Here is a 14525-nt window from a genome sequence, read left to right on the forward strand (position 1 = left end):
CCACATGAAAACTTGAATATTGCCATGGCCTTTGTTGACAAGATCCTACACAAAAAATTAGTCAGCAAACGCAAAGCTTATGTTATCAGAGGTAATATATTGTTGTGGATAAAGAACTGGTTGGCAGACAGGAAGCAGAGAGTTGGAATAAACGGGTCCTTTTCAGAGTGGCAGGCAGTGATGAGTGGGGCACAGCAGAGTTTAGTGCTGGCACCCCAACTGTTCACAATACACATTAACGACGAAAGCAGAAAAGAACTTAAACAGGGAGTTAGGAAAACTAAGAGAGGTTATGAAATATCCTTGACAAACAGGATTAAGGAAAATCCCAAGGTGTTTTATATGTCTTTATGGAGTAAAAGGTAACTAGGGAAAGGGTATGCCCACTCAAGAACGAAGAGGGAATTTATGCATAGAGCTGGAGGAAGTGGGTGAGGTCCTGAAAGAATATTTAGCATCAGTATTCATAAAGGCAAATAACACGGTGGATGGTGGGTCTAGGGAGGTGTATATATTGATATTCTAGGGCATGTCGATATAAAAAAGGTGATGGATGTTTTGAAAAGCATTAAGTAGACAAGTCTATCCCAGAATACTGAGGCGAGTGAGGTAGGAAATTGTTAGGACCTTTCACAAAATCTTTGTATTTAGTCACATGAGAGGTCCCAGAGGCTTGGAGAATAGCCAATTTTGGTCCTATGTTTAAGAAGGGCAATAGGCATAATCTGGGCATTAAAGGCTGGTGAGCCTTACATCAGTGGAAGGGAAATTATTGTAGAAGATTCTTAGGGACAGGATTTACTCACATTTGCAAAAATATGGACTTATTAGCAGACCAATCATGTCTCACAAACTTGATTGAGTTTTTTGAGGAAGTGACAAAGGTGATTAATGCTGGCAAGGCATTAGATATAATGCCTTGCCAGCATTTTGTGGGCGGCACGGTGGCACAGTGGTTAGCACTGCTGCCTCACAGCGCCAGAGACCCGGGTTCAATTCCCGACTCAGGCGACTGACTGTGTGGAGTTTGCACGTTCTCCCTGTGTCTGCGTGGGTTTCCTCCAGGTGCTCCGGTTTCCTCCCACAGTCACAAAGATGTGCGGGTCAGGTGAATTGGCCATGCTAAATTGCCCGTAGTGTTAGGTTAAAAGGGGTAAATGTAGGGGTATGGGTGGGTTGCGCTTCGGCGGGTCGGTGTGGACTTGTTGGGCCGAAGGGCCTGTTTCCACACTGTAAGTAATCTAATCTAGATGTTATCAATATGGACTTTAGCAAAGTCTTTGACAAGGTCCCTCATAGCCAGCTGATAAAGAAGGTGAAGTCATATGGAATCCGTAGAGTTAATAAGATGGATTCTGGCTTTGGAGAGAGTACAGAAAAGGTTACTAGGATATTGCCTGGTTAGGAGAGTATTCACTGTGAGGGGAGATTGAACAAACCTGGTTTGTTTCCACTTGAATGTTGAAAGATGAGGAGCGACCTGATAGAAGTTTATGAAATTGTGAGAGACATTTCATAGAATGGATAGACAGAGTCTTTTCCCAGGGTGGAAATGTTAACTACAAGGGGACTTAGGTTTAAGGTCAAAGAAGGAAAGTTTAAAGGAGATGTGAGAGGCAAATTTTTGACACAGAGGGTGGTAAGTACCTGGAATGTGCCGTCAGAGGAGTTGGTAGAAACAGGTACAATAACAATGTTTAAGAAGCATCTTGACAGATGCAAAGAGGCAGGGAATAGAGGGATACGGTCTGCGTAGAGGCAAAAGTGTTTAGTTTAAAAGTCAGCACAGGCTTAGTGTTCCTGTTCCTGTGCTGTTCTTTGTTTAAGAAACTTAGGAGGCATAATCTTTAAATTTGGTTATATTCCAGTTTATTAGCAGCTTCCAAACTACATGAAAATGAGGATTTCTCATTCTGCTCTAAGACTGCTCTGGGTTTTTATTTCATTGTCTAATCTGTTCAATCTTCTAGGAAGGGCTCATGCCCGAAACGTCGATTCTCCTGCTCCTTGGATGCTGCCTGACCTGCTGCGCTTTTCCAGCAACACATTTTCAGCTCTGATCTGTTCAATCCCCAGTTTATATTTGTGCTTTAGAGCTTCAAGTTCCTACTGTAAAGATATCCCTTTTTTCTCCATTTCATGGTTGTTTTCTGCTACAACTGTCATTTACAGATCTCTCACTCTTTTCTGCAAATCCTGAACAGCTGATTTTTAAACTTAGTTTTTCTTGTATACCCACGATTGTTGAATCCCATCATTCACCAGACCCCTCTGCAATTTGACACCAGAATACAGGCTCTGGGTAATCTGTGGATGTGATAAAGATTACTGTGACACTCTAATGTCTCCCACTTTTGGTTTTAGTCACCTTTTGCTAGTTTTTAAGATGTTCCCAGTCATCTGATTCACAACTGCTCTTTCCATACTTTTTTTTATTTGATTTGAAACCATCCTTAACTTGCTACGTTCCCTATACATGGTGTATCATCATTTCTTTTGTCTCAATATGAATATTATTGTAAGCAGTTGTCTAGAGTGCAGCATGTGGAATGAAAGTACATGTAGCTTTGTCCCAAGTCTTTAAATCTGTGGCAACTATCTTGTTGATGTCAAGTGCCAATAGAAGGCTGACAATAAGATCTGATCCATTTCTCTGAGAGCTTTTACAAATTTCAAATGTCTCAGTATTTTTTCCTATTTGCCCTTTATACTGTCGCTCAACCACTCGGGCGTGGTACAGCAGGATTTTAATGCTCCTCAGTACTTCCATTCACTGTGTATATCCTTTCCTTATTAGACCTCTCAAAATGTTTTGCCGCACACTTATTGGGATTAATTTGCATCTGCCTCGGCTCTGCCCAATTTACCAGCCAATCAGCTGTTGCCTGAGACCACCCTCCTCACTATCACCAAGAACACCCATTTTGATGGCATCTGCAAATGTACTGTACTAAGTACATAGTCTACATTCACATCCAGGTTTCTAATGTACATAACAAACCAGCACTGAGCCCTGTGGTACACTACTGATCACAGACTTCCAAATACAAAAAGACAACCCTCCACCATCACCCTTTGTCTCTTATTTGTAAACCAATTTTCCCAACTTGCCTTGGATCCCATGAACCAGCCTTCCATTTGGGATCTTGTCACGTGCCTTACTGAAGTCCACGTAAACCCCATCAACTGCACAATCCTCATCAATATATTTAGTCCCCTTATCAAAAAACTCAATTAAATCAGTCAGACAGGATCTCTTCTAACAAAGCAGTACTATCTCTCTGTCTGTAGACTTGTCTTTCAGAATATTTTCCAATAATTTCCTTGCCACTAACTTCAGACTAAGTACCTGGGCTGCCTAATTACCTGGCCTATTCCTGCCACCCTACTTAAATGAAGGAACCATATTAGCTATCGTCCAGTCATATGGCATGTCCCTTTTGGCCAGTGAAGTATTAAACATCTCCACCTGGGCCCCAGAAATTTTATCCCTTCCTTCACAAAGCAGCCTGAGATACATTTCATCAGGTCCTGAGAATTTATGCTTCTTTATGCCAATTAAAACACCTAATACCTTAAGAGTCATAGAGTCATAGAGATGTACAGCATGGAAACAGACCCTTCGGTCCAACCCGTCCATGCCGACCAGATATCCCAACCCAATCTAGTCCCACCTACCAGCACCTGGCTCATATCCCTCCAAACCCTTCCTATTCATATACCCATCCAAATGCCTCTTAAATGTTGCAATTGTACCAGCCTCCACCACATCCTCTGGTAGCTCATTCCATACATGTACCCCCCCTCTGTGTGAAAAAGTTGCCCCTTAGGTCTCTTTTATATCTTTTCCCTCTCACCCTAAACCTATGCCCTCTAATTCTGGACTCCTTGACCCCAGGGAAAAGACTTTATCTATTTATCCTATCCATGCCCCTCATAGTTTTGTAAACCTCTATAAGGTCCCCCCTCAGCCTCCGATGCTCCAGGGAAAACAGCCCCAGCCTGTTCAGCCTCACCCTGTAGCTCAGATCCTCCAATCCTGGCAACATCCTTGTAGATCTTTTATGAACCCTTTCAAGTTTCACAACATCTTTCCGATAGGAAGGAGACCAGAATTGCACGCAATATTCCAACAGTGGCTTAACCAATGTCCTGCACAGCCGCAACATGACCTCCCAACTCCTGTACTCAGTACTCTGACCAATAAAGGAAAGCATACCAAATGCCTTCTTCACTATCCTATCTACCTGCGACTCCACTTTCAAGGAGCAATGAACCTGCACTCCAAGGTCTCTTTGTTAAGCAACACTCCCTAGGACCTGACCATAAAGTGTATAAGTCCTGCTAAGATTTGCTTTCCCAAAATGCAGCACCTCCCATTTATCTGAATTAAACTCCATCTGCCACTTCTCAGCCCATTGGCCCATCTGGTCCAGATCCCATTGTAATCTGAGGTAACCTTCTTCACTGTCCACTACACCTCCAATTTTGGTGTCACCTGCAAACTTACTAACTGTACCTCTTATGCTCGCATCCAAATCGTTTATGTAAATGACAAAAAGTAGAGGGCCCAGCACCGATCCTTGTGGCACTCCACTGGTCACAGGCCCCCAGTCTGAAAAACAACCCTCCACCACCACCCTCTGTCTTCTACCTTTGATCGACTTCTGTATCCAAATGGCTAGTTCTCCCTGTATTCCATGAGATCTAACCTTGCTAATCAGTCTCCCATGGGGAACCTTGTTGAACGCCTTACTGAAGTCCATATAGATCACATCTACTGCTCTGCCCTCATCAATCTTCTTCGTTCTTCTTCAAGAAGCCTTCAGAAATGAGATAACAAGAATTCAGAGAAAGTATATTCCTGTCAGGGTGAAAGGGAAGGCTGGTAGGTATAGGGAATGCTGGATGACTAAAGAAATTGAGGGTTTAGGAAGTTTATCATGTATAGATAGGATAAATCAAGTGAATCCTTAGAAGACTATAAAGAAAGTAGGAGTATACTTAAGAGGGAAATCAGGAGGGCAAAATGGGGTCACCTTCTTCTTATTATTTTAATGTATTCTAGAATCTCATCATCCCAAATAAAATTCCTGGCTACAATGTCTTTGTCCATTGTGAATACCAGTGAGAAGTATTCACTGATGATCTCAACTACATCCACTGGCCCCCACAGACAAGCTGCCCCTTTGGCCCCACTCCTTCCTTGGTAATCAGCTTGCTCTCTTTATATAGCCTTGATATTTTATGGTCCATCTTTGCCCTCTAATATCCTTTTTAAGCAACCTCCTACACATTCAATACTTTGGAAGAGCCTCCCCTCTTTTTCATGCGTGTACCTGACATGTGCTTTCTTCTCTTTCTTTATCAAACTCTCAATGCTTCTTGGATTTACTGCCCATGTCTTTCACTCTTACAGAATTCTCACTATACTACCTTAAAAAGATCCCTACTTTCCAAATATAGACTTCCCTGCAAATAGCTGCTCTCGTCTATGCACACCAGATCCTAGTTAATGGCACATCTTTGAAACTTACCGAGTTGTGGTCACTATCCCCAAAATGCTCACCCACTGAAACCATTTGACTGGCTCCATTCTCCAGGTCAAGCCTGACTCTGTCTTTTATAGGACTATCTGCATACTGGCGCAATAAACTCTCCTGGATGCACTTAGAAAATTCCACCCAGTCTGATCCTTTCACACTAAGGTCATCCCAGTTAATGTTAGCAAAAGTGAAATCCCCTACAATTATAACCTTAAAAATCACACAACATCAGGTTATAGTCCAACAGGTTTAATTGGAAGCACACTAGCTTTCGGAGCGACGCTCCTTCGATCAGGTGATTGTGGAGGGCTCGATCATAACACAGAATTTATAGCAAAAATTTACAGTGTGATGTAACTGAAATTATACATTGAAAAATTGATTGTCTGTTAAGCCTTTCATCTGTTAGAATACAGTGATAGTTTCACTTCTTTCATGTGTAAATCACAAAACCGAATCAATTATAACCTTGTTTCATTCACACCTTTCTGTGAGTTGTCTACATATCTGCTCCTCTAGCTCCCTCTGACTGCCTGTAACATAACCCCAGCAAGTGTAGCAGCATGCTTAAAAAGAAAATTAGGACAAAGAGGGGCCACAAAATATCTTTGGACAATGTTGAAATGTAGAAAATCCCTTAGGCTATGGAAAGAGTAAGAGGATTGCCAGGGCAAGAGTGGGCCCTGTGGGACAACCTGTCTGTGGGAGTCAGTGAATGTGGATGAGGTCACCAATGAGTATAGAAGGAATGGTTAGTAAGTTTACCGATGACATCAAAATCACACCTTTCTATTTCTAAGCTCTTCCCAGATGGCCTCACCTGAACAGCCTTTTAGGTCCCTCCTTCATCTTTGCAGCGATGGTTACCTTTATCAGGAATGATGTGGAGGAGCCAATGTGGACTGGGGGGGACAAAGTTAAAAATCACACAACACCAGGTTATAGTCCAACAGGTTTAATTGGAAGCACACTAGCTTTCGGAGCGACGCTCCTTCATCAGGTGGTTGTGGAGAATAAGACACAATTTATAGCAAAAGATTACAGTGTCATGCAATTGAAATGATATATTGAACAAACCTGGATTGTTAAGTCTTTCATCTCTTAGAATGGGGTTGCAGGTTTCAGTTCATTAATATGTAAATCCCAGAACTTCTTTTAAGTCACCTTCTCAAGATAACTTAAGGTTTTATAACAAAAGGTGACATCTCAGCTCAGACAGTGCCTTAAATGTGTGAGGTCAGAGTCTGTTGGTCTTCCAAACTTGAGTCAGACTGGTTCTATTTCCAAAATGGAATTTACAACATATTACGTGTATTGACTGCCTGCATTAACTGCGAATTGTGCATTTTTTGAACAAAATAGAATGTATCTGCAAATGTAATTCTGCAAATACAAATTCACCCCATGGACCCCATGTGTGTGTGCATGTGAGTGTGAGTGTGTCTGTGTGAGTGCATGTGAGAGAGTGTGTGCTTGCATGTGTGAAAGCTTGGTAAAGTGTGTGTGTGACTGTGATGGAGTATAAGCCTATGAGAGTGTGTGTGTGTGTGTGTGTGTGTGTGTGTGTGTGTGTGTGTGTGTGTGTGTGTGTGTGTGTGTGTGTGTGTGAGAGAGAGGGTCTGTGTGAGTGTGTGTGTGTGTGAGAGAGAGTGTATAGTGTAGTGGGGTCACCTGTAGTGTGACATGAACCCAAGATCCCGGTTGCAACCATCCTCAGGGGTATTGAACCTGGCTATCAGCCTCTGCTCGGCCAATTTGTGTTGTTGTCTGTCTTGAAGTCCGCCTTGGAGGATGATCACCTGAAGATCCGAGGCCGAATGACCCAGATCGCTGAAGTGCTTCCTGACTAGAACACCCCTGTCTGTTGATTGTCGTACGGTGTCCATTCAGCTGCTGTCGTAGCGTCTCTTATGATTTTTAACTTTATCAATAATGCAATGCCCTCACCCCTCTTTTACCTCTTCCCATCCTGCCTGAAATTTTAACACCCTAGAATTGCTAGTCCTGTCCTTCTGTTAACCATTTCTCAGTGATTGCAACAATATCACATTCCCACATGCTGATCAATACTTTAAGCTCATCTGCCCTACCAGTCAAGCTCCTTGCATTAAAACAGGTACAATTTAGCTTTCCAGATCTTCTATCTGCCTTACCTGTCCATGTCTTCTACACTCTCCCAGCATTTCTTCTACATCTGGTTAGACCTTGCTCCAGATTTTACATCTGCTCTGTGCTGCATTTTCCTGCCAAGTTAGTGTAAAACCTCCCCAGCAACTCAAGTAAACGTCCCAAGCGAGGATATTGGACCCATTTTGGTTTAGGGGAAACAGGGAAACAGGTCTCACCTACCCCAGATCCCATTCCAATGATCCAAAAATTTAAAACCCTCCCTTCTGTACCTTTAGTGCATGTTCATCTGATCTGTCTTCCTATTCCAATACCATGTAAAAGCACGTCACACTGGAAGCAATCTGGAGATTACAACTTTAGTAGTTTTCCTTATTAATCTAATGTTTAACTCTCTAACTTCCTGCTGCAGGACTCTTGCTGTTAGCACTGACAACATACCATTCCGGAAACTCATTTGCTTCCCCTGAAAAGCGAGTCATTTCCCCTTACAATTGAGCTCCCATCATTAACATTCTTCCAGTCTTTTCCCAGCTCTGTTGTGCATCAGAGCCAACATGGTATCATAAACTTGGCTGTTGCTGCTTTCCCCAGAGGGGTCATTTCCCTCACCCAACACGGCATATTTATTTGAGGGGGTATGGCCAAAGGGGACTCATGGACTGCCTGTCCACACTTACTAGTAGAATCATAGAATTCCTACAGTGTGGAAACAGGCCCTTTGGCCCAGCAGGTCCACACTGACCCTCCGAAGAGTAACGCACCCAGACCCATTCCCCTTACTCTATTATCTTATATTTGCTGAAAATGTGTTGCTGGAAAAGCGCAGCAGGTCAGGCAGCATCCAAGGAGCAGGAGAATCGACGTTTCGGACATAAGCCCTTCTCCTGTTCCTTGGATGCTGCCGGGCCTGCTGCGCTTTTCCAGCAACACATTTTCAGCTCTGATCTCCAGCATCTGCAGTCCTCACTTTCTCCTATCTTATATTTGCCCCTGACTAATGCACTTAATTTACACATCCCTGAACACTACGGGCAATTTAGCATGGCCAATTCACCTAACCTGCACATCTTTGGACTGTGGGAGGAAACCGGAGCACCCGGAGGAAATCCATGCAGACATGGGGAGAATGTGCAAACTCCATACAGACAGTCGCCCGAGGCTGGAATTAAACCTTGGTCCCTGGCAATGTGAGGCAGCCGTGCTAACCACTGTGCCACCATACTGCCTAGTCATCCTGGTTGCTACCCAATGCTTTTCTGCTTGTGTGATCCTCACTAAATGTGCTATCCATGACGTCCTCAGCATCATGGATGCTCCATATAGGGTCTATCCATGTGGTCAAATGTTCAGTATCCAGACTTGTTTTGATACTTGGCAACCATTAAATTCTCAATTTCCTACGGTGGAAATACAAAATGTTCCACCTGGTCTATGAAAGCTGAAGAAAATGGTTGGAGCTCCCAAGACTTTTGAAGATCCGACTTTGATTTCACTGAGGTGTCCTCTCCAAAAACCTAGCACCAGTTAGATTCAAGAGATGGCCCTATATGAGAAATCTCAACATTATCCTGCAACCTAACCACCAGCACTGAGCTGGAAATCCCCATACTGCATTTGTCAATTTTATACACGATCTGTTAACAATCCATTATATTTTATTCTACGGAGGCACGTTTTTTGAAATTGATCAAACATTGAACTCCCATGGCTGTTTAACATTTCTTGTTTCTTTTACATTTCATCCAAGAATTTGAATAGAAAATTGAAATCTTAATCACTATTGAACTGCTCATCATCCACCTTCTGATGGGAAATGAAGGTTACACCTCGTTGATATGGATGTAACTCATACTCACATCTCTATTTCATTTGTTCACAGCTCATATGGCTCAGACTCTGAGAACCTCAAAGGGTTGTTTAACCAATTGATTTACACATTCATTCTCCCATCCGATAACAATATCTACAAAGATTGTTCTTTTCCTCTCTGACTTTCAGTCTTTAGCTGTCAGTCTTTATTCTTTCTGCTGTTCTGTTATATTCAGAAAAAGCTGGTTGGTGAAGGATACAACAAGAGCCAATTATGTTGATTTACGAAGTTACGCATTCAAGCATTTAAATCCTAACTATGAAGTACAGTTATAGTCTGTGTCTATTTACAGGGGTGTAAGTGAATTCCTATGACCTACACACAGTTAAACACAGTAGTACATGGAATTAACACAATGTGGAAGCAGACCATTCAGCCCATTGAATCCACACTGACCCGCGAAAGAGCATCACACCCAGATCCACCTCCCCTACCCTATCCCTATAAGCCTGCATTTCCCCTGGCCAATCCACCGAGACTACACACCCCTGGACACTACAGGAAATTTAGCATGGTCAATTGATCGAACCTGCATATCTTTGGATTGTGGGAGGAAACTGGAGCAGACGGGGGAAAGACGTGTAAACAGACACACATGTAAACAGACAGACGTGTAAACAGACAGACCTGTAAACTTCAGACAGACAGTCACCCAAGGTTGGAATCGAGCTCAGGTCCCTGGCGCTGTGAGGCAGCAGTGCTAACCACTGAGTCATTATCTGAACATGTGTCTGCATTTGTGTGCATCCTGATCATGACTCTAAGTCAGGCTGATATGTTGAGACTTGGTCAGGTTTTCCCTTACCCATCGTTTGGTGATTCTATTTCACCCATTAACGATCTGAGCCAGTTGAAGACCAAATTTTTAATTTCTGCAATAATTTGTTCAAATGGGTTTTAGAAAGAATATAATTTGCAATTTACTTCTGCCTGCAGGAACTTGCTAGCAATGTTGTTGACCCCATTCCTGCAACTTTGCCTTCAACAACACCACCTGAAGCCAGCTGTGGAGACCATGAGGTGCCCAAGTCGTCTTTGATAAATGCAGAAGGATTCAAAAGCATATTGGGGATTGGACCATTAATTGAAATTGCAGAAACAGGCAAAGCTCCCACAGAACCAGAAAAAGTCCCTGCAGAACAAGACACAACTCCCACAGAACCAGCTGAAGTTCCCACAGATTCAGCCAAAATCCCCACAGCACCAAGTAATGTTCCTGCACAACTTAATAGAATTTTCACAGAACAAGAAATAATTCCTGGAGAACTACACATAGTTCCATCAGAACAAGACAAAGTCCCCACAGCTTCAGTCAATGTCCCAGTTGAACTAAAGAAAATCCCCAAAGAACATGACAATATCTCTGCAGAACCAGACAAAATCCCCGCAGAACCAGACAAAATCCCCGCAGAACCAGACAAAATCCCCGCAGAACCAGATAAAGTCCCCACAGAACCAGACAACATCCCTGCAGAGCCAGATAAAATCCCTGCAGAGTCAGACAAAATCCCTGCAGAAGCAGACAAAATCCCTGCAGAAGCAGACAAAATCCCTGCACAGCCAGGCAAAGTCGCCACAGAACCAGACAAGGTCTCCTCAGAACCAGACAAAATTCCTTCACAACTAGACACGATCCCAGCAGAAGCAGACAAAATCCCCACAGAACCAGATGAAGTCCCCACAAAACTCGACAAAGTCTCCATAGAAACAAACAAAGTTCCTTCACGACTAGACACAATCTCCGCAGAACCGGATAAGGTTCCTGCAGAAAGAGTCAAAAGCCCCAATGAAAAAGACAAAATCCCTGCAGCAACATTCACAATCCCTGCAGAACCAGGCAAGATTTCTGCAGAGCCAGAAAAAGTCCCTGTAATACCGGACAAAATCCCTGCAGCACCAGGGAAAGTCACCGCAGCACCAGATAAAGTCCCTGCAGGAGCAGACAAAGTCCCCACAGCAACAGACAAAGTCCCCACAGCAACAGACCAGACGTCCGCAGTAGGGGACAAAATCCCTGCAGCACCAGGGAAAGTCACCGCAGCACCAGATAAAGTCCCTGCAGGAGCAGACAAAGTCCCCACAGCAACAGACAAAGTCCCCACAGCAACAGACCAGACGTCCGCAGTAGGGGACAAAATCCCTGCAGCAACAGGGAAAGTCACCGCAGCACCAGATAAAGTCCCTGCAGAAGCAGACAAAGTCCCCACAGCAACAGACAAAGTCCCCACAGCAACAGACAAAGTCCCCACAGCAACAGACCAGACGTCTGCAGTAGAGGACAAAGCCCCTGCAGCAACAGGCAAAGCCCCTGCAGCAAAAGTCAAAGCCCCTGCATCAACAGGCAAAGTGTCCACAGCAACAGGCAGAGTTGCTGCAGCACTCATCAAAATCCCTGCTGCAATAGGCAGAGTCCCTGCAGCAACAAGCAAAGTGCCTGCAGCAGCAGGTAAAGTCCATGCAGATCCTGACAAAGCCCGTGCAGCTACAGGCGAAATCCCCACAGAGCAAGACCATGTTCCCACTGAAGCAGCTAAAGATTCAGCCAAGCAGAACCAGGCCCCCTCCAACAAACCTTTGGAGGCTGAATCAAAAACAGTGAGTACAAAAACAGCTCCCTCAATTTCAAATGTTACCAACCAAAGCTCAGTCACTCAAATGCCATCTAAAAGTACCCTGAGCTGGGAGTCAACCATGCGTTCCTCCATCACAGCTGCAGGGACAATGTCAAGCAAGTCATCAAACATAGAACCTGCAATCTCAGCACCAAGCCTGCTGACTGCAAGCAAAATCTTGACTTCACAAAAAACAGTGGATATTAAACAGACACTTGCATGGGTCCCTGAGAGAGGAGGACCACCCCCTCCAGGGGCAGGAAAAGGTTTGGCAATTTCCCAATCTGCTCCCCTTCTGTCAGGCCCTGAGCATCAACCCAGTGCCGAGCAGTTGGACCAGACCCTATACGACATCCTGTTCCACACTCCATTGGCTGTGCCGGATGGGATGCTGGTGAATGTTCCCGAGGAAGATTTTGAGTACTGGGGGGTGCTCCACTTCCATGGGCTGGAGGCAGCCCGAGACCTGATCAGGAAACGGAAGGATGATGAAGAAAAGAAACGAAAGAAGGCAAGGCCAGTTTTATACCGACCCTGAGAGTGAACATTTCCCAGCTTTAAAGAGCACCTCTTACACTGTGGGTTCACATGCAAGGACAAACACAGTGTCTTAAATAGCTGGGTGGGTGTCTGAACCCCAGGATATTGACCATTTCCCAGGAGACCTTTGCAAGTGCCCTGTAGGATTCCTGGGCTTAGTCTTTATATTATGACAATGGATCATGTCTCTCCCTCTCCCTCCAAATTTGCAATGGGCAGCCTTGAGTCATCTACATTAAAGTGTACAAAAGGATTGATGTATAACATATGTAGCTTCTGTCTCAGGATTTTCCCAGGCTTAAAAGTCGCCATGTCCTTGCAATGTTTGTCCACAAGTGGTTTGTATGTGTCTGTGGTGCTATCTTTTATTTTGAAATAAACAATAAAAGCTCCAATAAACAAAAAAACTAGAGCAAGAGCAATAGGATTGGTTGGTGAATAATGTCACTGTTGAAGACTTTTCTTGTTTCCAATGAGAATATCAGTGAGTGGAATGTACTCACTGGTGGGTTCATGATGGACATTGTGAGATTCTGAGCCCCTTGTTGCTAAATATTATGTGAGACCGGCCATTCATCTACCCATGACTTTATGTCCCTTCAGAGAACATTAACTCTCCTTTCACTATTATACCTGGGTTCCAGAGTTGCATGGAGAAAGCCCAAGAAAGCTCACACATTGTATTCGCACAATGCATTAGCAAGTCCATTGCAATAAAACTTCAGTGAGCTTCTGCACTGTATTATGCCACCAGAACCTGGGCTTAAGGGACACTGCCTTATTACACTGCTCCTTCTTTCACAGGATATGGGTGACACCAGCAAGGCCAGCATCTAGAACAAAGAACAAAGAAAATTACAGCACATGAACAGGGCCTTCAGCCCTCCAAGCCTGCGCCAATCCAGATCCTCTATCTAAACCTGTCGTCTATTTTCTAAGGATCTGTATCCCTCTGCTCCCTGCCCATTCATGTATCTGTCTTAAATGACTCCATCGTTCCCGCCCCTACCACCTCCACTGGCAATGCATTCCAGGCACCCACCACCTTCTGCATAAAGAACTTTCCAGACATATCTCCCCTAAATTTTTGTCCTCTCACCTTGAACTCGTGACCCCTAGTAAATGAGTCCCCCATTCCAGGAAAAAGCTTCTTGCGATCCACCCTGTCTATACCTCTCATGATTTTGTAGACCTCAACCAGGTCCCCCCTCAACCTCGTCTTCCTAACAACAATAATCCGAATTTACTCAACCTGTCTTCATAGCTGGTGCCCTCCATACCAGGCAACATCCTGGTGAACCTCCTCTGCACCCCCTCCAAAGCATCCACATCCTTTTGGTAAAGTGGCGACCACAACTGTACACAGTATTCCAAACGTGGCCAAACAAAAGTCCTATACAACTGTAATATGACCTGCCAACTTCTGTACTCAGTACCCCATCCGATGAAGGAAAGCATGCCATATGCCTTCTTGACCACTCTACTGACCTGCGTTGCCACCTTCAGGGTACAATGGACCTGAACACCCAGATCTCTCTGTATATCAAGACTACATCAGAAGGCAATTAAACTTCAACCATATTATTGTGGGGGCCTCAAGTCACAGATCAACCAGACCAGGTAACAGCACCAGGAGAAAGTGAGGACTGCAGATGCTGGAGTACCAGAGTTGGAAAATGTGGTGCTGGAAAAACACAGCAGGCCAGGCAGCATCCGAGGAGCAGGAGAATCCTGAATTCCTGAAGAAGGGCTTATGCCCGAAACGTTGATTCTCCCGCTCCACAGGTAAGGGCACCAGAGTATTTTCCCCATTATGAACCAGCACCG

The 14525-nt window shown here is 44.2% G+C and overlaps 1 protein-coding gene across 2 annotated transcripts in view; it reads left to right on the plus strand.

Annotated features, from left to right (window-relative positions):
* The window catches only part of LOC122562997 (uncharacterized), a 73696-nt gene extending 60604 nt beyond the window's left edge, over nucleotides 1-13092 (plus strand). For both annotated transcript variants that reach the window (XM_087973824.1, XM_087973825.1), the window contains exon 5: nucleotides 10483-13092. In XM_087973824.1, coding sequence (XP_087829950.1) covers nucleotides 10483-12696 — 2214 coding nt within the window. In that variant the 3' untranslated portion in view covers nucleotides 12697-13092. The remainder of the gene's footprint in view (nucleotides 1-10482) is intronic.
* Nucleotides 13093-14525: the final 1433 nt, after the last annotated feature.

This window comes from Chiloscyllium plagiosum, unplaced genomic scaffold (assembly GCF_037043375.1).
Source record: "Chiloscyllium plagiosum isolate Xiang-an unplaced genomic scaffold, Cpla_swu_hap1 HiC_scaffold_26, whole genome shotgun sequence".
Taxonomy (NCBI): domain Eukaryota; kingdom Metazoa; phylum Chordata; class Chondrichthyes; order Orectolobiformes; family Hemiscylliidae; genus Chiloscyllium; species Chiloscyllium plagiosum.